This window comes from Amphiura filiformis, chromosome 11 (genome assembly GCF_039555335.1).
Source record: "Amphiura filiformis chromosome 11, Afil_fr2py, whole genome shotgun sequence".
NCBI classification, from domain to species: Eukaryota; Metazoa; Echinodermata; class Ophiuroidea; order Amphilepidida; family Amphiuridae; genus Amphiura; species Amphiura filiformis.
The window spans coordinates 29948125-29972742 of NC_092638.1; the positions used below are offsets into that span (position 1 = coordinate 29948125).

The 24618-nt window shown below is 37.2% G+C and overlaps 2 protein-coding genes across 2 annotated transcripts; one reads left to right on the plus strand and one right to left on the minus strand.

Moving 5' to 3' along the window:
• Positions 1-216: 216 nt before the first annotated feature.
• LOC140164708 (GTPase IMAP family member 1-like) lies at positions 217-4300 on the minus strand. The gene is made up of 3 exons (XM_072188064.1): positions 4002-4300; positions 1813-2176; positions 217-1355 (listed from the first exon to the last, which is right to left on the minus strand). Exons 1-3 carry the CDS (start codon positions 4030-4032, stop codon positions 866-868), a joined length of 885 nt encoding a protein of 294 aa, XP_072044165.1. The 5' UTR covers positions 4033-4300; the 3' UTR covers positions 217-865.
• A 135-nt stretch (positions 4301-4435) lies between these two features.
• On the plus strand, positions 4436-24137 carry LOC140164705 (GTPase IMAP family member 8-like). Its single transcript, XM_072188059.1, has 11 exons — positions 4436-4570; positions 7289-7356; positions 9335-9430; positions 11205-11439; positions 12197-12405; positions 14850-15204; positions 16482-16651; positions 17575-17941; positions 18374-18606; positions 20003-20381; positions 22219-24137. Exons 1-11 carry the CDS (start codon positions 4551-4553, stop codon positions 22655-22657), a joined length of 2571 nt encoding a protein of 856 aa, XP_072044160.1. The 5' UTR covers positions 4436-4550; the 3' UTR covers positions 22658-24137.
• The last annotated feature ends 481 nt before the right edge of the window (positions 24138-24618 follow it).

A 24618-nucleotide genomic window follows, 5' to 3' on the forward strand; every position in this document is an offset into this window, starting at 1 on the left:
GATATAAAAAGACAAGTAGATAAATAGAAATATGGAAAATGATGGGAATGAGAGAGGGAGGGTGAGAGGGGACAAGGAGAGCGAGAGAGTGATAACGTGTAGGTCTATGAAAGAATAAGTACAATAATAAAAGAATAAGAAAGGAATGATGAATACATTTAATAATAATTATTAAGCCCATATAATAACTAACCACACAACAACACTGGGCATCCATTCGATGATGTCAATGCCGTTATTCGTTACGTAAGTATGTAAATTTCACACCTACAAAGCACAAGTCACCCAATTTCGAAAACTGGACGTTGAATGTACACTCTCATGAATATTGATTGGCAACATTTTCCAATATGTCAGCGCTCTAATCGGAAACAATAGAACAATAGACCTTGCAGAGCGTTGATAGGACCTATGCCTGTTCTCTATTTTAAATTAGTGGAGGATCCAGAGCATTTTCCCGGTGATTGTAAAATTATTGATCAAATTTGTCTGCCTTTACACAATGGGTAGGGGAGGTTAATGCAGCAACACCCCACCCCAAAATCCACAAAGGTCCACTTTTTGCTTCTTCTTTTTTTTGAATAAAAAGGTTAAAAAATTGAAGACATTATTATTTAGCGAAAGTCCCCGAACTAAATTATGCGTACAGGCCTGTGACATGCAGCGCTATGAAAAAAAACTTGGTCAGATAGTGTTAAAATGAGCTACTTTGACATATATTTTGGTAAGAAAATCTCGACTCCCGGGTTGGAGCCCCTTCGGGGCTCGGGCACCTCAATCTGAGTCGAGACAATTTTGCCAAAAGGTATGTCAAAATTGTCCGGAAAACCGGAGGTAAAATCTAAAATACGGAACAAAAAAGTCCTTATGTTACACTGTAGTGCCACATTTCCAACAAAAAGGACCGGTGTGTGTACAATGGAGCAATTAGTTGTGCAAGTTCCCTACCAATATACCCTAATCCTCCCATTATTACAGGTAAGGATATTATTATTTTACGTTTCCTTGACCTTCTGATAGTCTGCACCTGAACAAGAGTATACTGCCATAACCGTGTCTGGTGAACATAAGTCTTGATGTTTGCTGCTGTTTCTCCGGCATTGCTGAGGTATTCACTCAATGTACTGGCAACGATCGTGTATTCTTCGAATATCCCAATCTTTTTGATTTCACATTTCAGTTTTTTCATCTGGCCTTCTCGTTCGCTCTCTGTTGCATTGTTGTTTAAAGCAAGGACTCTACCGCCACAGCGTTGTACCAGGAGCTGTACTTTCGGATGAGCTTGCGACTCCATAAAACTGTCCAAAGTCATCCCTCGAAGATAATCTTGTCCGGTGAGTACCACTACACTGTGTCTGCAACGAAAGGGGTGTCAATTTAATTCACATTCTTATAGCCCTTCATATTCAGCAGAATTCAAAAATCTGTTTCTTACTCGCGAAATCTTTGGCCACGGCCATGTCTAGAATGGGATGCAGAAGGGTCAATCAAAATGTTTCATATGAGTCAAATTTGAAAGTTGCTCAAACTTTGCTTACACGGTATTCCATTCTTCGTAAGAATTCAGAAATAGTATACCTCCCTGTGACGTACCACTCTTGAACTATAGGCAAAAAGGTCGAAGGTCATTTTTTTAAACAGGACTCAAGTCAGGTTAATTTTAACCTGGACTCAACTTTAATTTTAGTCACTGCATTTCGTGCCAGAGAAAACAACGTCCCACCCTCTTGCCCCCGGTCGTTACGCCACAGGGTTGAATAGTTGAAACATGTGTTAATGTTTCTCGGACAGTTTCGTTATGTCTAAACTTACCGGTAAATTTGTGAACCAAACAAGGTTTCGAGACGGTCAAGAGTTTGGGCTTCTTCTTCCGGAAATCTACCTCTCAAAGAAATCACAAGTAGGAATACATGTGGTTTGAATTCGTTGACATGGTCACGTATTTCCTTTTCAACCTCTCTTTGTTCCCTCTTCGTATCAGAAAACCCTGGTGTATCAGATACCAGGACTCGGTGACCATCTATTGACCAGTCTGTCTCTGCTGCGGTACATTTACTCGTTTTCGATTCCGTGCCCGTATAGCTATCGAAGGTTTTCTCACCGGTTATGGTATTCCCCGTGCTACTCTTTCCAGCCCCAGTATGGCCTAGCAACACTGCACGTAAATAGCCTATACCTGGAATGGAATTTAAACCGATCAGCAAATTTTTGATTTCTACATCTATCTCATACTAAAAAACGTTGCCGAAGAAATATCTTATTGACAGGAGCGTAGCAAGAGCCTCTGGGGCCCATGGACAAAAAACAGTTCGGGGCCCTTTTAGCAGGGCCGGGTTTACCATTGGGCCAGAGGGGCCCCCAAAATTGCGCTGTGCATGTACTTCTTTAATAGCCCGAGAACAACATGTTTTGGACCAAAATATGGCCAAAAAAAATGCGCGCTTCGCGCATATCATAGGTCCTTCACGTAGCCAAATTCACCTTCATTTGGGACTAAAATGGTCTGACATTTTTCGCGCGCAAATGTCCTAGTAAGATCGGACATTTTACCTTATCTCTCTCTTATCTGCAATGCTTCTGCCACCACTGTCGATCTTGCAGTAGCCCCCTTGCCCTCTTGAGTGCACGGTGAGTTTGGGGTCTCCAAATTTTGGCCTGGCCTGGGTAAATTCGGCCCTGCTTTTTAGCATCTCCTTAATCAGCGCTTATTTATTTTATCTTTTGCTTGGGGCCCCTGAACCCTCGGGGCCCATGGACTTCGTCCACCCTGTCCCCCCGCTTGCTACGCGCCTGCTTATTGAATACTATCCCTGCGTCCCAACACCAAATGGCCCGTTCTGACAGTGCGTCCAGAAAAAATTATATGGAGTCCAACGGCCCTACTTGAGTAGTGGGGTAATATTCGGACTTTTTGTGACCACGGGGAGCAAAGAAAGGTTTGAAGGCGGATTCTGGTGCTAAAAATTATTAAAAAAACAAATGAGCTCCTATGCCCCTCCCAAAAGTGTGGACGCACTCCAGGAAACGGCAAAATCCAAAATGGCTACCAGCCGCCATCTTGGAAGTCAGAAGATTACATAACTTTTGAATAATTATATCAACCTGTATACATAACTGATGTGTCATTTTCTATTATTTTTATGATCAGGAATCCATTCCAAGTGTTACCTTTTCATTTGGGTCATCTTCATCATAAATTCCAAGATGGCCGCCAATAATTATATTGATTATTTTCATATTTGCACATTTACAAACCCACTCTACCTAGAAATACCATTAAAGTGTTATTTCCAATTACATTTATGGCTAGAAATTCATTCCAAGGTTTTATTTTTGCCGTTTAGAGTTCAAATTTAGCGTGCAAAATCCAACATTGCTGCTGGCAGCCATCTTGGAATTCATCCTGATGATGACCTCAAAATGATTAACTAACCTCTGGAGTGGCTTCTTCTCCTTGCAGTTAGTAACAGCCAGCCAAATCTGCATATTTATAAGCCGTTTGGTTTAAATGCTATGGTATTCTCAAACTTCCAATATTTCCAATATGGCTGCCAGCAGCCATTTTGGATTTTTCAAGTTAAATTTGAACTTATTATTTACAAATTACCGTATTCTATGTGACTTTCAAATGCACATTTTGGCTTTAATATCAAAAAGGGACTGAAATGCAGACAGGAAAATCCATAGGTGGGGAGAGAAGTCAGCTCTGTCAGGTCAAGTTATTTGACCCGTGTGGAAACAGCATTTTTAATCTATAAAACTTTAATTTTCTTACATGTATTTTTGAGACAACGTATATTCATTATTTATAATTACAACTTCTGGTACAGCACTACTCTAAAAATTAATGTACATATTTAATGTGCTGAATTGCTTTTGAATGGTGATATCCTCGCACTTTGTTATATGGCGAGAATGAAAGACTAAGCTTACATGAGGCGACATCATGTTCATTACCAACAATCAGTTGCTGGAAGTATAACAATTTAACATACCCTTACCTTGTTTGCCGTCCATGATGATTTCCAACATGTGACGTTAATGTGAATCACTAATATCCCGGATTGCAGTTAGTTTGATATATAGTGTCTGCCTTTTAATACAGCATTATGTCGTGATCTCATCCAGGTTCGGGTTTCCCCTCCGTTGTTTCGGATCATGTAATATTTCTACTAAGAAATTTCTACGGAAGAAAAACAGTGTCGTTGAAAACCAAATCATGAATTGTATTTTTTGTATAATCTGAAATTCTGGATTAATTAAAAGAAGCAGCACTTGCATATTGCGTTGTACTTATAAATGACGGAGAGCGAACTACTTCAATAATTGCTACGTCCATTGATATCAGAAGCTAATATAGATTGGTGGTCCGATCAGACATCCGTAAACATCCGATGACATGCGCATATCCAATATTATTTTTTTCACAGCCCAGGGTCTTCCCCAAACCGATGCAATGACAAATGAAAATGTTTTTAACATAAATGTAGGATGTATGCCAGATAACACATTAATGCGCAGTCGAAAATTGTTTCAGCAAAGTACAAACAATGGCTCCCTGGCAACAAAGGTAAGCGTTTTCTAGTTCTAATAACTTTAGGGCTGTGCCAGCAGCATTACCTAAAATTACAGATGACTATTAAAATAATTTCGTAGACAATAAATATGAAATATCATGGAGGAAAAGGCTGGAAGGTCAACAAGGTTAGAAATATATATATACATTAAAGAGGTTACATTGCAGGGTCCGGACTTGAACAGACTAGTAGCTTGTGCATTACTAAATATGCCGTAGTGAATTTGTATGCATGGGACATAACTGGTAAACACCCTGTGCAAAGTTGTTATCTATAAGTAGCAGCATTACCTAAAACTACAGATGACTATTAAAATAATTTCGTAGACAATAAACATGAAATATCATGGGCGGGGGGATGCTGGAAGGTCAATACGGTTAGAAATATAATGTATACATTAACATGATTAAGGGATCTGATATTAACGTTTATTCACGTTTTTACGTATGTTTTGTGTGAGCTGAGAGTACACCAAACATATCGAATAGTATTCTGAATACGAGGAATGGCCTTCTGATATCAAATAATTTTGATTTTTTGAAATTCGCGATGTAATACAAATTTATGACAAATGATTAAAAGTTGCTATTTTCTAAATTTTTGGTATCTAACAGTCATCGAAGTAAACTTTATAAACCTAGCGATATGTACTTAAAGTGTATGTAGATGGGATGAAAAGCCGGTGATCAATTGAAAATTGTGACCTTTTTTTTTCAAGATATACGTTTTTTCCCCAAAAAAGACTTACATTTTGTTGGTGTTTTGGGGAAAAATCCATATCTTCAATACGAAAGGTCAAAATTTTCAATTGATCGTCGGCTTTTCATCCCAGCTACATACACTTTAAGTACACATCATTAGATTTATAAATTTTACTTCGAGGACTGTTAAATATCAAAAACATAAATTTTTAATCATTTGCCATAAAATATATATTATATTGCGAATTTCAAAAAATTAAAATTATTTGATATCAGAATGACATTCTTCGTATGCAGAATGCAATTCGATATGTCTGATGTGCTCTCATGTCCCACAAAAAATACTGCCCAAACGTTCATACCGCACCCCTTAAAGAGGTTACATTGCAGATTCCGGACTTGAACAGAATAGCTTCTGCATTGCTAAATTTGCCATATTGTATTTTCATGCATGGGACATAAATTTTACTGGTAAGCATGCACCCTGTGCAAAGTTGTTATCTAAGTATGTAAAACAATGTCCAACGCGATTATTTCTAAATCAAAGTACCGATTTTTACTAATTTGCACCAAACATCTTTCAAGATAAAGTTCGAAAACAAATAACATAATGACATGTACTGACCATGGCATTTGTCACTCATGATATATAGTTGGTGTATGACACTTTTACTTTTCATGTTTACATAGTTAACCTGAAAAAGGCCGTTATGAAACCCTTTGGGGGAATGTGATTTGTTTAAATGCTCAAGGGAGAACGCGAAAAATACACAGCAGCACGAGGAGGGACATGGAAAAGAGTCATATTAACAAAATTGCAAACGCCAATTTTTACCCCCTCCCCCGCGTAAATATTAAGCGGTCCCTAATCGTTTATTGTTATATGTTATAATAGTAGAGAGGCCACATTGGTCTATCCGCTTTAGTTAAGGTTTTCGTGCATCATTTTTAGACTATAAAGGTGCCAGTCGGGTTAGAATTAACTATTAGAATCGCATCTTTCTGTTTAACCCGGGTGGCATTTCTGCAAAGTGACGTACGTGAACTGAGATATTTGGGTCGGAAAATGCAGTTTTTGTGAACAAGGGAAGAGGCTTACGCATCATACACTGGAACATGGAAACATTCAAACATTACAAACTAGTGCACGAGATCAAATTAATGATGCTTAACCGTTATTCTTAATATATCAATATACAGGGGAAAGAAAAATTACACATCGCACACCGGCCCTATTAAACATTAAATTACAAATAGAAACATGACATGCATAGGCAGATATACCAGAGTAAAACTCCGGACTTGGGAAAGCAACACGTTGCTTGGGAAAGCAAGACGTTGCTAAAAGCTCTATTTCTATTGGTTAGCTTAGCAACTCGTTGCTTTGGCGAAAGCAACGCACATTAAACATATTACATGTTCAAGATTAGGTATGTGATTGAAACTCCTAAACACTTCTTGGCTAAATACATTGTCCTAAATATGCCATGTGTTGATTGTGTTCAGTTTGAACAGTCAACGCCATGTTTAGAAACTAAATACTATAATGTCCAGGTAAACTAAACACTATAGTGTTTAGTTTCTAAACATGGTGTTGATTGATGTAGAAACTAAACGTGTCACAGTGTCTGATAAATGTTACAGGTAATTAAATATGTCACAGTGTTTAGTTTCTAAATGATGTGGCATGTTTAGTTTCTACAGCAGCCAACACCATGTTCAGAAACTAAACACTATAGTGTTTAGAAACTAAACACTATAGTGTTTAGTTGAGCTGGACACTATATTGATTAGTTTCTAAACACGGTGTTGACTGTTATAGAAACTAAACACTGTGACATGTTTAGAAAATAAATACAAAAAGGTGTTTAGAATCTAAACACTTGAATTTTGCAGTGTACAAGAACACTGTTATGTCAACAGATCATGAACTTCGTATATATGGAATGTTTCAATAATTAATCAGTATTGAATGTGTACTTCTTTGATTTTGTATTTAACGGACTATAGGATCAAGGGCTCGTGGCAATATGCTATTTTGGTGGTTATTGTCGCTTCTTTACTAGTACTACTTCCTGGTAAGTTATGTTCTGCTTGTTTTAATGCGCGCGAGGTATATATACGAGGGTATATTGTATGCAGGCCATCCCAGGAAAAAAATACTTTTTATAATATAAGTAAAAATATAAGGTAAAATGAAAGACATTTTAAGACTGTAAACGTGAGGTTTTAGGGATTTTAGTGGAATTTGGGGATTTTGGCCACCATCTAGGATTTAAGGAAAAGTTGAAGTAGCCCCTGAGCTTATTTTACTTCTTTTATCCAAAGTAACATACATTCCATGGTTTTGGTAGGAAGAAGCAGTAATTTCCTGGGATGGACCTGCCTCAATTGTGTCTCAATTAACGAGCATTTTCAGAAAGTATTTGGAAGTATATTTTCAGGTTTTAATTCTTGCTTGCTCATATTGCTGATACCGTATTAAACTCCAGAAATGTACGTCTTAGTAGAGTGTCCAATCTTGTATATATTTTGTATGTATTACTTATAACCAGAGGAATGAGAGCATCTTTTTATAGTCACTCGATAGTTAGCATAATTATGTGCTTACTATCGAGCGCTTTTAAAACACGCAACATGAAGAGCCCCATCCACAAAAGTGTAAAGGGTTTTGAGCAAATCATCGATACACATAGTTATATACGAACGTGTAAACCTGCAAATGTGTGTCTCAACCCCATTAGCTCAGTTGGCAAAACGCCGGACTTTGGTACAATTTCATGTCTTCAAAAGCTCTCGATAGTAAGCACATATGCTAACTATCGAGTTTTTACTGTAGTTTGATGTACAAGATTTGACACAAGTATCAGAGATTTTACCTCAGTGGGAACTTTGATGACCATAATATTACCAAAAGTGTTTTCAGGTTCAATTGAAGACCTAAGTGGAAGATGGGCCCAACTCCTCCATTTTACAAAAATGAGTTAGACCCGGACCTTTTATTGCTAGCAGACAGTTTTTTCCTTTTGTGCGAAAAAAGGGCTCAAATCCACTCTCTTTCATGGAAGAAAGGCCCAACTCCATGGAGTCGGGCCTTTCTTCCACAAATATTGGGAATATTGTGGAGATGGAGTTGGCCCCTTTTTCCTCTTATGTTCTCAATTATTATCACGTATTTTGGTATACAAGTATATGATTTGTGTCTGATGTTACACAGTGTTGTTTTATTCGTATTGAACAAAAGTCCTATTTTGTATCAGCTTGAACTGCTCACGTGCAAAACTAATGACATTTGAATTTCAGTAATAGAGCTAGATTTATTTGAATACTTGTTTGAATATGGGGGCGTAGCAAGAGCCCATGGACAAGAAACAATATAGGGTCCTTTTGACATCTCCTTTATTAGCCTTATCCCTAAGGGAACAACTCGAAAGTTCGATGAAGTCCTATAAACGAAAGTCATTTCGTTAGGAGGCTAAACCCTTCCCCTCTCTCTAACGTAAATATGAAATATCGAACATTCTAATATTTCTAGGCAAATAAGAAAACTAAGTAGCCCAAAATTATATGGTTTAATTAATTGGCAAGTGGCCATTTGCGACTCACTTTTCTAGATTTAATCTTTAATATATGAATTTTAAGACCGCTGTTATATGTTTTCATATTATACATTAAGTAATAACACACAAGAAACATAACAACAGGCATTTTGAATCTTTGTTGTTGGTTTAATATATGACTGGGAATGATGTTAACGTATTTTTAAATTTTTGATATCAAATTTGGTATCAACCTTCGAAGGAAAGTGTATAAAAAATTATTATATAAATTGTTTTGGCAATAAACTCATCAGACTCTGATTAAATGGGGATGGAACTAGTGGCGACTTTTTAATTTGGCTGTATTTAGGTATCATGACCTTATCCTGTCAAATATGTCGACGGGCTGTTTAGCTTACAACGACCAGTCAAGTGACTTCCTTTTTGTGCATAACTGAGAATTTATTTACTGAATTATTTCAAATAAATATTTTATTATTTCTCTCGAATCGTCTAGATATGCAGAAATCGTCTGATATGTATCGAGTTGTGTACATTGCAGTTTTCATCCCGCTGTTGTTTTGTTCCATTGCACATTTCGGGCGTAAACAACGTAAGTATATCAATTTCAATACTTTACATACACTCTTATTAAAGATCTACTCATTTTTGAATAGAAACTTTTAAAATTTGACAATTTGCCACACATTATCTCTATTAATATAAAATAAATAGAAAAATGACCTTTTGAATAGTTTATCTTCTCCGAGGGGGATAAAGCAGAAACTTTTCAAATTGATATGGATAATCTTGTCAAATAATGGGTTGGAGATCTTTTCAATTTAAATAGCTACTTGTTAAAATAAAACGGAAACTATTCATTTTGATAAGATTATCGGTTCAAAGTTATAATATACCAATCAAAATGAACAACAATCTCATCAAAACAAATAGTTAGGGATCAATAAATGAGTAGTGATTCTATTCAGAAAACTAGTGAATAGTGTGAAATTAAAGTGTATGCAAGAGCGTCGCTGTACGAACATCATGCAGTTATTGTTAACTACATGTATGCACACAACATAGGGGCACTCACAATAGGCAATTGAACCCTACTGGTAGCGCTGTGTTGTAGCTATATGGGATGAACTAGTTAGTATCATATATCAAAAAGTATAAAAGCTATGATTTTAATACTTGCTCTATGTTTCAATTACTTATTCTTTTCCAAATATCTGAATCTTCAACCCGGTAAAAGCTTAATAACGAGGGAACATACATTTTTATTAAAAAGAAATCCTACCATCTATCCAAACTCGCCGTGTTATTCCAATGCACATTTTGCTTCACCGGGCAGCCATTTTTTGGTCGTATTGGGAATATTGGTGTCATAAAACAAATTTAGTACTTTCTGTCAATCAATTATGGCCTATTCTCTACATATCAATCTTTAAATAATTGGCATAGTCCTTATAATAACGGTGGTCCGCCTTGATGAGTAAATGACAGCAAACAACTGCAAACCAGTGAAAAATATCCCACAACTCGGTCAGTGGAGCTTCGCTCGTACATGTCAATAGCCTCATTATCAATTGGATTAGTCGTCCGACAATTCGGTCGCTCATTGGATCAATATTATCAGGTGGTAATAAATTTGCATTGGACAATAGATTACTATATAATGGTAGTATATATAGTACTGCATATATCGGTTTAATCTTCAATAAGCGGGTTTATGGCTTGAAAGGTCACGGTGAATTTCCCGTGGACGTAAGTGCACTATGAGTTTCCCAGTCAAGTGTGAAATAAAATTTGGATCGATTGAGCCCATATTTATTTAAAATTCATAGCGAGACCAATGAATATTGGGCGTAAAGCATCCAATTTTATCATTATTATGTGTTGGATCCAATATTTTCACACAATTGGATTCATCAAAAAATAATAATGTCAAATATAGTTGAGAAGAGTTGTTCATAACTGATGTGTCCATAGGCGGCAAAGGGGATGTTCATCCTAAAAATCATAACAGAAGAAAGAATAAAACAATAATTGCCCTGTATTTATCCTTTTAGGGTAAAATTGCAACTATTTTCACGCAACCGCGCACTGGCCCACAAAATAGCAAAACATACCCCATTTAGGGCTTATATAGTCTGAAATTGAATTAAAAAAATCTCAGTAAAATTGGAACAAAATAAGCTTGCCCCCCCCCCCCAATTATAATGCTTCCGCAGCCACTCTATGTGTGATTTGAAAGGTTCATTCGATTTCATTTGATCAAAATTAGACTTGAATGGAAGGTCAAACAAACTGACATAAGCTTAAAAATAACCAAACATAATAATTATGTAAGTTAATAAGCCTGATTCTGTGTATCCCAACAGCATGGAACATTCTTGTCTTGGGTGACAAAGCGCCAAGTGAGCGTTTCACAGTTATTGCCAAACCAGGACTGGATAAACTGTTTGCATGTCACCGGGTAGTTGTTTCAAGGGAATCCACAGACGAGCCATGCGACACAGTTATACTTGCTTTTGATCTCAAATCTCTGAGAGATGGAACATTAGACCTAACAGGAAAAGAAAGACTGGTCAATCGCTATGGCGAGAGTATTTACAGGTATATTAAACATAACATCACAAGATTTTATGACCATTTACCAGTGAGTTAGGGAGTGTTTTCCATGTTCATATGCGTCTTTCGTCTACATATAACGCATCCCTTGTATTTTCGGATCTAGTATTAACCGATCAGATGACTAAATCTATGTGTGAGGTATATAATACAAGCTACAATCTTTTTTTGTCTCGCTTGAACTTGTTCAGAAAGAGAATGCAGTCACTATTTTTGCAGTCAATATTTTTGTGTGGGGGTGTGCAGGGGTGTGTATGTGGATAAATTTCATGAAATATATGCCATTCCAACTTCACTACTACTATATACTAGTGAACTCAATTACTCAAACTTGGTGGCAATGATCATTGAATTGGGGACCTAAGGTGAGCTGAAGGCTGTTCAGATCAAGGATGTGGTTAAATGAAGTCAATATGCCAAAATAATGAAAATCGTAGTTCCTCGCCTGAAAAACACTGCGTATACTGTGTATAATTAATTCTCGCTTGAAAGCGATAGATCATTATCAAAGTTGGTCAAAATACTTCTTATGGGAGGAAAGTGGGGAGTCAAGGATACTAATGTCAAAGGTCGCCCGGGAATCATAAACGATTTTTAGTAACATTTTGGAGGTCTTCCAATGTCAAAGGTCATCTAGAGGTCAATTGTAATTTGCTCTGATTTGACTAGAAAAATTATGCAAAATTCAGGCAATGCTACAACATCAGTGATATTGCTAATAGTGGCAAGTTTGCTATTTCAGGCACATAATTGTGGTACTTTTATGTGAGGAGACGGGGTCTGACAATGCAGTTGACTACATTGACAAGTATGGCTCAGAGGAATTCAAGGAGTTATTGAAGAAATGCGAACATCGATTGGTACTTCTGCATGTTGATAAAGGCACGGTCAGTGAGGATGAAATTAATTGTCTGAAAAAGCGCATAGATGACGTCACAGCTGCAAATTGCGGTAAGCAAGGGTGATATTAAAAGCATATGGGCGATTTTGTGGGCTTAGCCCCAAAGGATTAGAGGATGTAAAGGATTAGACCCAAAGATTCCCAACTCAATTACTCCATGATTGCCTGCCTCTCGTGAAGGGGGGCAAAGTACATACAGTTTGTCCAACTTAAAGTACGTAGTAAGGTACGCAAATTTTGCGTAGCGTATCTTGCGTCGCGTATTAAAGACGCTCATGCATTTGTGTGCGCCTAGCAGTGTGTTAATTCCACTTGAGATTACAGCGAGCAGAAACTGCGTAATTTACTGCGTACTTTACTTCGTACTACAAATTGGGCAGGGGTGTAGAACCCCCTTAATGACAATGCAATACTTGAATCACTCTGATTAGTGTTTTTTTTTTTAATTCAGCGACCTCAAAAATGACATATTTCAAGCCATAGTTGTTCATTTTTTGGCAATTTTTTGCCAAAATGTTGGAAAAAAAGGTCGTTTTTGCCGGCCATTTTGAAAAAGTCCTCTGAACCAATATGTGACCTAATGTAGACTTATTTTAATCATTGGAGGCATAGGTGGACCAGTCAGTTTGGGGACGGGGAGGGGCAAAAATTTCAAATAGTACCAATAATCCGCTCCTAAAATTATACTTTAACGGAACAAATACAATTATATTGGCCTAAATCGGTCCCCAAAGCCCGGGAGGACTGAAGCACGGTTTGGTTAGGGATATGCCGCTGAGAATTTGAAAGTGGACCCATCAATAAACCAATTTCAAGAAATTTGGACGCATCGATATGCCCAAACTGGAAATTTCAATAAATTTGGCTGCCGTGAGGCAAAATTGAGTTATTTTACGAAAAAATTAAGACAACTTTCAAAAAGGACCCATCCATATGCGAAAAAGGGATCATTAATATATACTTAAAGGCTGAAAATGCTACCCATGTTTGCGGCACGCCCCCGTATAGTCATTTGTACTGAGCACCCCCTTTCTTGCCTTTCTTTCTGATTTAGATTGCCTCCCAGTATATGAAAAGATATCACAAACATCAGGTCCAAAATGACATTAGCAAGTCTAACAGAAAGGGGCATGGGTTCAAGTGTTCCAGCCAAGAAATACATCCGTGAATAGTTTTCCTCGTTGTGTGAGATTATTTGAACGGTATGATAAAGCTGTTATTAGGTTCGGTTTCGGGTGATATGGATTACACCTAGTTTCGGAGTCCGGGTCCGTATCAGATACAGACTACTCTAAAGGCACGATTTTTCCGTTTTGCAAAATTTAAATTCCGTGTTACAAATTGGACGATTTCCGAGAAAAGGGGTGATGAAGTGTTAAGTGCGCACAGCGCGAATTTTTTACCTGAAAGTGATCATATGTGACTGGACACTACGAATCAGCCGTAAAGTCGGCCCCGGTCAATTTTGTTTTATTTCGTGTTTAGAAAATATATATCATAAGCTTTAAAATAGTATATCATTTGACTTCAAACGATATCCAGAAGCGGGGTTATGGTTTGTTGAACAAAATGGTATATTTTTTCGGTTCTACAAGTGTCTCTTTTTCCACATTGCTGGTAATAAAGTCATAATTGGCGGTCATTTCAAATCATCCCCAAGTCAACGAGGTTCAGGAATGTCCTCTCATTGTTATTGTTGATTAAACATATCTAGACAAAATATAATGCATTTGTAACCCACCACTTCAACAGGATTTAGCCAAAGCAAACAAAGACTATAAGCTATTTAATGATTCTATATGTAGAAGATTATTATCCTCTTCAGCAATAGGATTATTGATTGGTTTAAGCGCTATCAAATGAGAAACATGTCGCGCCTAATTGAGACACCTATGATCGACTTTCACTCACATTTTGCACTGTATCTCAGAATACAATTTGCCGAGTTTACGGCTCATTCGTAGTGTCCACTCACATATGATAAAAATTGAGTTTTTCGAATGGCATATGAATATTTTAAGCACGGATTTCTAATTGTCACTGCGCGGCTTTTTAATCTCACTGCCAAGAGACACGTTAAAATAGCCCCTGTGCGCAAACCCTGTAAAGCTCAAGCATATTAAGACGCAAAACGTTCGTTCCATGTTGGGCTTTTGTTGACCAGTACACTTTTTTGATCTCCATATGTGACATACCAATATGGCGGATTTATATATGTAGTGTTAGGACGCTAAGTCTCATTCCTTCGGACCTTTGTCGAAATTAGGAAGATACTTAACTTTAGTACTCATGCATAACAATCCAAGATGGTGTATTTCCCATAGTGTTACACCCAGGGCTATAATGATTCCCATATTGCTACACCAGGCCAGGGCTATGATGAGTACATACTATATACTCTCTTTGTCCGCGTAACAATAATTTCGCAAACCGAGAAGTATGTGTGTAGATTTTTGTTTAACAAGAGTCTTATTTTGGTTTTACATCTTATCAGGACCTTTCAAGCACCGGTTCATTCTCCTCGGAGGTAGAGATAGTAAGAAATATAGTATTGGGAATTTACTTCTCAACAACAATGTGTTTGGTGAATCTGAACCACCTGAATGTATCGTCAAGGAAAGAGTTGTAGATGGAAAGAGGATACTGGTTGTGAATACGCCCGCTGTACAATTGGAGACAGCCGCTTCACCTTTCAGTGACATGCAGATGAAAATTGGTGAAAGCTTACTGCTCACGTCGCCTGGACCACGAGTGTATGTTATGGTGATTGATGAAAACGAAGAAAGTGCGGACGATATGTCAGCTTGTTTGGAAGTCTTCGAGAAACGCTTTGGGAAGGCTGCTTACAGGTAAATTTATTTGGTGGCCCATGTGGGGCTAAAGTAGAGTCCGAAGTTTTCCGTTTTACGGAAAACGGAAGAAAATCACGGAATCGGAGGTACAACACGGAAAATTACATTGTATGATGTGACAAAAATTGTTAAAAGATAAGAGGAATTAATTGTAAAAACAATCATGAGTTGTGTACGTCCATTTTTATGATAAAAATACTGTTTAATAATAATGAAATAAAGGTATATGTAACCAAGGCATGAACCCCCTATATCCCTAAAACATCGTAATAGTCGGCCTATTATCGTGAGAATATTCCAATTAGAACACATTGATCGCAATATTGAACACTTTATTGTGAAATTAATATCATTATTTATACATTTTAAGCTTTATTCATGACACGGATTTACAAATTTTACAACACGGATTACAACACGGAAAATGGATTTTAGAAAACGGTAAACTTCGGACTCTAGGCTAAAGTAACAAAATATACCGTGCTTTTCATTACCCATGGTTGTCCGATTTTGATAATAGAGACCTTATTGTTATGCTTGTGCGATAATTATACTTGGCGGACTAGTGCATTGGACTACGGCTTGCTTTTTGCAATTATTAAGCTTTTGCGATAATTCGCAGGGTTGTTGATTTTTTGATTTAAAAAAAAAATATCAATTTTTTTTTTATTATTCCACGAACTGCTATACCCCCATGATAAAGTCAAAAGAGTACCAGTGGAATGCTAGTCATATGCACAATCCTACCAGGTATTTACAAAAAATCAAAACATGTTTTTAAATGTGAAAATTTCAAAGAAAAATGTTGGTAAAATCATGGGAAACAAACCTGTTGAATTCTGCACCTTGAAGATGAATTTTTAGCAATAGATAAAGTGACATCATAGAGGCATTTTAATTGTATTCAAAAGTTGTAGAAGCATTAAGAATGAAGTAAAACAGTCAATTTAAGCAAGAAATTAACTTACATTTTATCAAAAATTGTAAAAAATGGAAAAAGTTGATTTAAATCAGTGACTTAAAAAAAAATCAAGTGATTTAAATCGCGATTTAAATCAGTGATTTAAATCGACGTGCTTTAAATCAAACAACCCTGATATTTTGTCAACTTTTTTTGCGTCGGTCAACTAGGCTTTGTGCATACAATTATATAAAGCATAATATGATTCGAAATAGTACTCAATATCACTGCGTGACTTGTTTGTTGGCCCTAAATCATTTCACAATGAATTTAAACTTGTTCGTTTTCTGTTTACATTCGTTTCGTACGACAGGCATATGATAGTGGTTTTCAAACCGAGAGATGGGGCACGTCAAAGAAACATTAAGGACATTCCAGGTGTCTTAAGCAAGATAAAGGAGGAGTTGGGTGAAAGATTCATTATCGGTACTGATGATCTTCAGATCAAGATCATGTCTCTTGCAAAAAATGTTGTAACGACAAGTAAGTATACAAAACCTATCACTCTAAAAAAACACTGTTAAAAATAGTTCTGTAAAAGGGGCAATTCTTTTTTACAGGATTGTCCGTTTTTACAGAATTTTTTTTGCCTTTTACAGAATATTTGTCTGTGTTGTTGTTTTCTGGACTGATAGTGCATATCTGGGTTTTTTTTTCACAAAACACAAAGCTATAGATATTTTGATATTGATATTTTTTTAATAAAAAGGTAAAAAAGGTCCCAAATTTGCATTTTCTACCCAAATATCTCAGCTCACGTCACTTTTCAGAAATTACAGCCAGATAAAATAAAAAGATAAGAGTGAGTAGATACATTTTAACATGGCTGTTGACTATAAATGTGACCATCCACCACGAAGTGGTAGTAAAGTCGGCTCTAGATCATTTTCTGTTTATTGCAGATTTTGAAAGAATTCACTTACAGCTTCAAAATGGCACCTCAACCAGCTTCATCGGACATCTGGAAGTGAAGTTATAGTTCATCAAAGGTCAAATTCCTGGTATATTCAACATAGAAATCCACTGTTTTTGTTTGTATCCCAAAATGGAAAATGCCGACTTTACGACCAGTTTGTGGTGGATGGGCACAAATGTGGCACTAAAATCTTAACTAAAGCAGATATAGACAGATGTGGCTTGTCTACTATATGTAAAGTGTAAAACTCGGAAGATATCACCTTATCAAACTGCATATAGTTCCCTAACCATGAAGAGTAACATTATTCGCATAATTAATATGTCATGAGAGCAGAAACGGCAAGCAAAATTTGACGACGAAGCAAAACAAAAACTATTGCTAATCATTTCACGCAAGTGAGATGTCAATCATGTCTGACTTTGTTTGCCTTATTTCTGATGAGCAATATCTTTTTTCACAAGTAGTTATTATTCCATTTTTGTTGCAGAAAAGGAAATTTCTCTTGTGCTTATTGGCCCCAGCAGGAAAGGCAAAAGTCATACCGCAAATAACATTCTCAACATACCAGACGGAGATCATGTATTTGACACGGAAAGACGACAAGGAGCTGCCATCATTAGTCGCGTTTCAGTTGCTATGCGTACTATCGGTGAGAATGAAGTACTCATTGCGGATACACCGAGTTTAAAACCACTCGATGAACATGTATTTAGAGAAATTGAGAAGTGTGTCTTTCTTCCTGACAAAACCGTTCGACCAATCGCGATAGTTTTACAAAGTGATCGTGACCCTGGCGTCAACGAGCTTCGCTTCATAGAGTACATTAGAAACAAGCTGCCAGAAGATCATACAGGGTATGTTTTAATATTGATTTCATTAGATTCCCGGCATTGATCATACTTATTCCTGGCGTTGATCATACTTATTAGGGATGAAATCAAAACCCGATCGCCGGTTGACTGGCGGTTGAACCACGTTCCATTGTTTGGGACAATAGAAATCGGCTCCAACCGGACGCAACCTACCGAGCTCTACCGGAACCGGTTGAGTTTTGATTTCACCCCTTAAGGATGTTTAATTAGTCGGTTTAACAAAGCAAAAATGTAAATATTCACTGAACCCTGTTAATAGTGAGAACAAATAATGTAGTAAACATAATATGCCTTGATGTGACGCGTAGATTATCACTGTAAAGTTTCAAAATGTGTCAAACGTGAGGCAAATCGTACCTAGCGGTTGACATTATAATCTTTTACATAATTTGTTCTTTATTTTGATCTTTTCAGAAAGCTCATTTTTCTATTTACGAGAAAAGATTTTTTGGATTGCGGAAGGCAGGACTTCAAAACATTTCTCCAACGCATGCGTGTAGGTCCGTTAAGGGATATACTTTCAGCTTGTCACTGGAGATGCGTCGCCTTTAAGAACAAGAACGTGGATGGCCCGTTAGATAATGCGTCGAGGTCGAATCAGAATGAAGTTCTGATGGAGCTGTTGAAACAAGTGATGAATAATCCTCGTTAGTATAATTAACATTACTGTCTAATTACAATAGCCTAATAGATATTGCATGTTTAATGATCGCTTAACAATAGTTATTAATTCAGAATAGGTGCCGCTCGGAAAGGGACACTCACTTATTTTATGGTGCTACGCGATACGGGAGGGGGGCACATCATCAATATTTTGGTGGGCAGTGGCGTAACCAGGGGTAGACTGGAGGGGAAGGGGGGGAGCTAATTGCCTTCCACACACATTTTTCAGGGATAAAACGGAGAAAGCGAAGAGTAAAGTGTCATTAAGATGACTGAAAAATGGGACAAAAAAATGACTAATGGGGACGTAATTTGGCTTTGCCCCACCCTACACAATGGGACAAAAAATTGACGAATGTGGACTAAAATTTGGCTTTGCCCAAACGCACCCCCCACACACACACGCACACCCCGACTAGCTACGCCCCTGTTGAAAGGTCAAATATCAAGGGTCTTTTTCTTGGCTTTGTTGAAAATCGCTTGGAAAATACAGAAATGTATAGAATAAGAACGTTTGGGTTCTTTTAGAACTGAAATGATCAAAATCAAGTTGTCTTTCAGCGCACTAATTTGGTGAAATTCATGTGCCTGTCGGAGATTCGCGGTCCAAAACAGGGGCTTTCCGGGGGACCATTTCCAGTCTTTTGTATTAAGTGCCCCCCAGGTGCTACTGCCAAGTGCATTCGTGGAGTCTAGACAGCTAATCGGATCCAGGCTACTATCATAAAGATTGCACAAAAAGTAACGCAGCTGTTATAAATACTCCTATAGCTTCAGAAATAATAACTGCTTTCACAATATTTCAACATAAAAAGGACAATTTATTTACCCGCATTTTAATACCCCATTTGTCCATTTTTGTTCAATATTAACAACACAACAGTGTTTTGAAAGAAAAATATCCGAATTTAAAAGTTGCAGTTATTTGTATTGATTTGAAGTCAGCGCACATTGCTTGCGTAATAACCATTGATCGCTATAAACTACAACTTTTAAATTCTGGTATTTTCTTTAAAAGAAACTACTGTATCGTTAATATTGAACGACATTTGACAATGGAGTATGAAAATGCTCGTAAATAAATCGTCCTTCTCTCTATGTTGAAACATTGTGGAAACAATTATTATTTCTGAAGCTATAGGTGTATTTATAACAGCTGCGTTACTTTTTGTGCTGACTTTAGTACATGATAGTACAGAGTCTTTGTACCCAAATCGAGTTGGCAAAGTGGGATTCTTTCTGACATTATAAGCATATCAGTAAAGTAGAGGTGATATATTTTATTAAATATAACACATTTAGCTGCCGATCATCGATTCAGCTTGAACTTTCTTTCTTAATGTTTAAGATTGATCTTGATTTCATCTTTTCCCTTGCTAGTTCTCAACCTGATTCTTGTTGGCCATACGGGATCAGGGAAAAGTGCCAGCGGGAACACCATTATTTCAACAGCGATAGGACGCAACGGAGAACGATTCAATGCAACAGTGGGGCAAACATCGAATACAGAGGAATGTCAGGTTGAAGAGTTTGCCATATCAGGGAGGAAAGTACGACTGGTTGACACACCAGGCCTATTTGATACTCGTCCACAATATACTAACCAAATGACCATGGAGGAACTTTGTAAGTGTCTGCTGTACACGCTACCGGGACCCCATGCTTTCCTTGTTGTTATCAATAGTACCATGAGACAAACTCCCGAAGTTCGAAAATCACTGGAGATATTGAAACATGCATTTGGCGATGAAATGCTTAGGTAAGTCCACCCACCCATGCTGTAAATGTTGTCATTATTTCATCGTACTGTGTAATATTCATTTTTCTTTCCCCGGATCCCCAATTTTACATTATAGGTGTCGAATTTTTGCACTATTTAAAATAATTGAATGATTTTATTATATCTAATTCTAATGCTGAGAACTTTTATGTGTTTTAGACCCCCATTTTTATATTGTGTTTGATGCAACTTCTATCACCGTATTGGGTGAGTTTTGGCATCACTGTTTTACCTCCAAATCTTTTATTACCGAGACCTTGCGATGGTTTCGTTCCCCGTCAAGATGGCCCAATCCCCATAAATGACCATGGATGCAACATGCCGGGAGGGCTTGCACTTCATGTTCTAATTCCCAAGCTTTCTGAGCACTTGAAAACTCTCACCCCAACATTTTTCAACATAGCCCACTGCTTGTATGAAAATCTCGCCCCTTCAAACAACCAAGAAAGAAAATGTAACATTTCCATAGAAATAGATTTGTATCTCTTTTCCACAAAATGTTAGTTTTACTGTCATATATGTCCTTTTAATTTTGAGCCGAACAACTGAAGTAAAGCAAGTTGAATAAAATCGCAATTTAATTCCACCGCCGATACCACCAATGCGTGTCACTCCATCGATCGTGACCGAGGTCGGTCCTGTTGGTACTTAAGCCATGTCGTTATCAACATCGCGTATGCGTTCGACTGATGAGTTAGATGAGTTGACCTATGATGTCACATGTTTACATTCAGACCGCCCTCTATTGTTTCAAGCCAGGTAAAATAACATAGGAGTGTCTATGACAGACCACATAAATTTCTTTAAAACTCAACTTTTAAAAACCTTTGAAGTTTTGTGTGATATTATGTATATAGCTTGATGCATTTATAAACAAGATTGATAACATTTTTAGTATTATTTGCTTTGAAACCAAAGTTAATGAATAATGAATAAAAATCAACTTCTTCTATGTAAACTATAGTGTTTTTTGCCTGACAGTTTTGATCACAGACCAACAGAGGGTGTATCAAATGTAAACACATGTCACCTCATCTATACATTGCAATCAATGTATATTGAGGGTGTCCTCCTCAGAAAGTAAATGTTACAATATGGCTTTAATGTCAATTCTACGTATGTTATACAGTTTTGTAGGTCTCGGTCTCGAGACCATCTCGAGACCTGGTGTTGCAGGTCTCGATCTCGGTCTCGGATATCAAGGTCTAGGTCTCGGACCTCTAAAGTCTCGGTCTCGAACTTTTTTAAGTTCGAGACCTGTCGAGACCTGAAGAAAAAATGTGATTTTCTTGTTGTTCGTTACTTATTTCTTACCCTACATTTCAATGTATGTTGGAAATAAATGAAATAATTATGTTGGCAATTGTTAAGAATACAGATGCAGTAATCATTTATTAATTATGATAATAGCATGTATGATGAGACTATTCAAGGACTTTACAATAATGGAGTTATTAATGAATCATAAGAGATCATGTTCAGATGTGAGCTTCCAATTTCAGTTCATGATTAAACATAGGTGGTGGAAGCGGGAGGGATATGTCCTCCCCGCCTAAAATTCACAATAGAAGAAAAAATAAAGCAATAATTGCCCTGTGCATCTTCTTTTTAAACACCGGCATGAGATTGTACTTTCCTAAAAAAGCTGAAAATATAATCAAAACAAAAGAACAAACAGGCATGCATATGCAACGATATATGAAGCAATTTTAACTATTGATCTTTACCCACTACATCATTGACTTTAAGCAATTGGACATACATCAAGTATGTAAAAGATTTCTAATATTGCGGTGGGGTTATTTTTACATTGCAGACACACTATCATAATTTTCACGCATTTAGATGAAGTTCTAAAAGAAGACAAATGTATTGAAGACATCATCACAGAAATCAAAGAAAGAAACGATATTGGCAAAGAGTTTGTAACAGCGAGTGCAGCGCACGTTACATTCGACAACCGTCCTGAAGGTCGTACTGGCAATGAAGCCGTGAAATTGTTAGAAGAAGTAGAGACCATGCTTGCTGAAATTGGACACAAACGCTTTACCAACAAGGACTACGAAGATCTGGTCAGGCAAATTCAATGGTATGGTACAGGTTATGCGCTAACTGGTCGATATCTGGTTGGACGCAATCCAAATGCTGCAGTTGAACTAATCGCGGGTGCACCGGTTGAATTAGGCGTAGTCACGTTACCCGCTGCTGCTGTCGCGGCTGCAGTGGCATATGTTACAAAGCGATGGATGCCATAGGTAGCCACTGTGTGTAAATATAGTCAGCACCCTTTGCACACTCCAAGATTTATCCAAAACCAATTTTTTTGTCCCACATACACTAGGAAAAATTATCACTTGGAAAAACAAATATCAGAGGGCTCCAACCACCTACCCCCTTACCATTGGTAGTCCATACCCTCCGGTAAGGTGGTAGTACATTTTGTTCAGTCGGGATGGTCCTAAGATTACCGTTAGTCATTTGGTGGCACTATAATCCAAGAACGAATTCATACGTGTTACGTGGACCGTGCGTTTATACGGCGCAAAACGTGCATACATATTACTAGTCTCGGTTCCAAGCTGGATTGCAAAGTGGAAGGAGCACAAGGCGGTTGGAGCAAAGACCAGCATTTGATTTAGTCACAAGCGGGCGAAACACTTGAAATGATTGAGTGGTCTCTGGGTCTTATGTCTTTTACCTTTGACTAAAAACTAAGGTTAACATGCTGCTTAAACTTAATTGCTTCCCAAATATTATGCAACCTTCTCTAACCTTTTGCGAACAGTGTCGAAAATGTTTTGTGTTTGCTGGGTGTTTCAAGAAATGCAATGGTGAAAAGGCGCATAATTATAGTATTAAAGTTATTAAATTAAATACAAAAACGCCCCGTACGGTTGCATTTTGTCTATCAATATTTTTTTAACACTAACATTTAATAAGTATAATTCGGCGTTTTCTAAACCCTGGTCTTAATCTGCTCTGCTTGCAGGGACACTTTCAAGCATTGAATTCTATTGAATTCCTGTTTTCAAGTGAAATTGACTGGATGAGATCATAGACGTTTTTTTCATGGTCTATGTGTGAAGACTAGTCACCTTTTTTGTCAGGCGAGGATAGAAATCATTGACGCCCCAGCATGACCGTGATGTTTGCGTACTAATGCAATGTTTTTGCTTCAAGGAATAGAGGAGGGTAATGTAGTTTTTAGATTCCGCCGGGAGCCACGATGGCACTCTTGAGCAAATTGAGTTATTTAGGTCAAAGGTCACACAAGTTGTTGTTCCTCTGGTCCTAAGGAATAAAAAAGTCGATGGTCGTGTATCTCCATGATGCTTACTTTAAGAGAAATGGGTCAAAGGGTATTATGTATCGATGTACATAGGTCGTAACATGAAATCTAGACTCCATACATATACACTTTTTTTTTGTTGTCAAGGCGGGTAATTCGAGACCAATGTCATTGCAATTGGAGTATTTTGCAAATTTTACCCATGTACAATTTGGTTTTTACTTATTTTGACCTATATCTCACTAATTAGGCATTCTAGAGATATATGACCATTGACCTTTTACCCCTACAGTGCTTCTGTGACCTTTGAACTGAATAACTTAATTTGCTCAAATGTGCCTTTAAGACTTCCGGTAGATTCTAAATCTGCACATCCCTAGTTGTTACTTACTCCCTATTTCAGGAAAATACAGCACTAATTTTTCGGGATTATCAAGTTCTGCCAAATGAAACATAGCTCAATCCTAATCCTTTAGTTAGTCCTAACTGGCAATAAAAACCAAAATCACTATTTTACTAATTCTTGTAAAAAGAGCCAAAAAACATGCATTTTCGGCATATTTTCTGACAATCGAGTCACAAAAATCTAAGACTTGGAACAAGTCTAAGCATTCAAAATCTTGAGTATATGCCGAAATTTTGCTATAATTTTCACTTTTTTGTGTTTCTTTAATTAAATTATCGGTTATCAGAATGAAACATGTCTTTTTCAAAAATTAGACTTCATAAACTGAAATTAGTCTTGGTACAAGTCTTTGGGCTTAATTGTCACAGCATACGAAAAACACCCTAAAAACGCATGTTTTTGGACCTTATTTCCAAAAATTGACCAAATATTGGAATTTGACTTTTATTGCCAGTTAGGACTAACTAAAGGATTACGATTTAGCTATGTTTCATTTGGCAAAACAGGATAATATTTTTTTA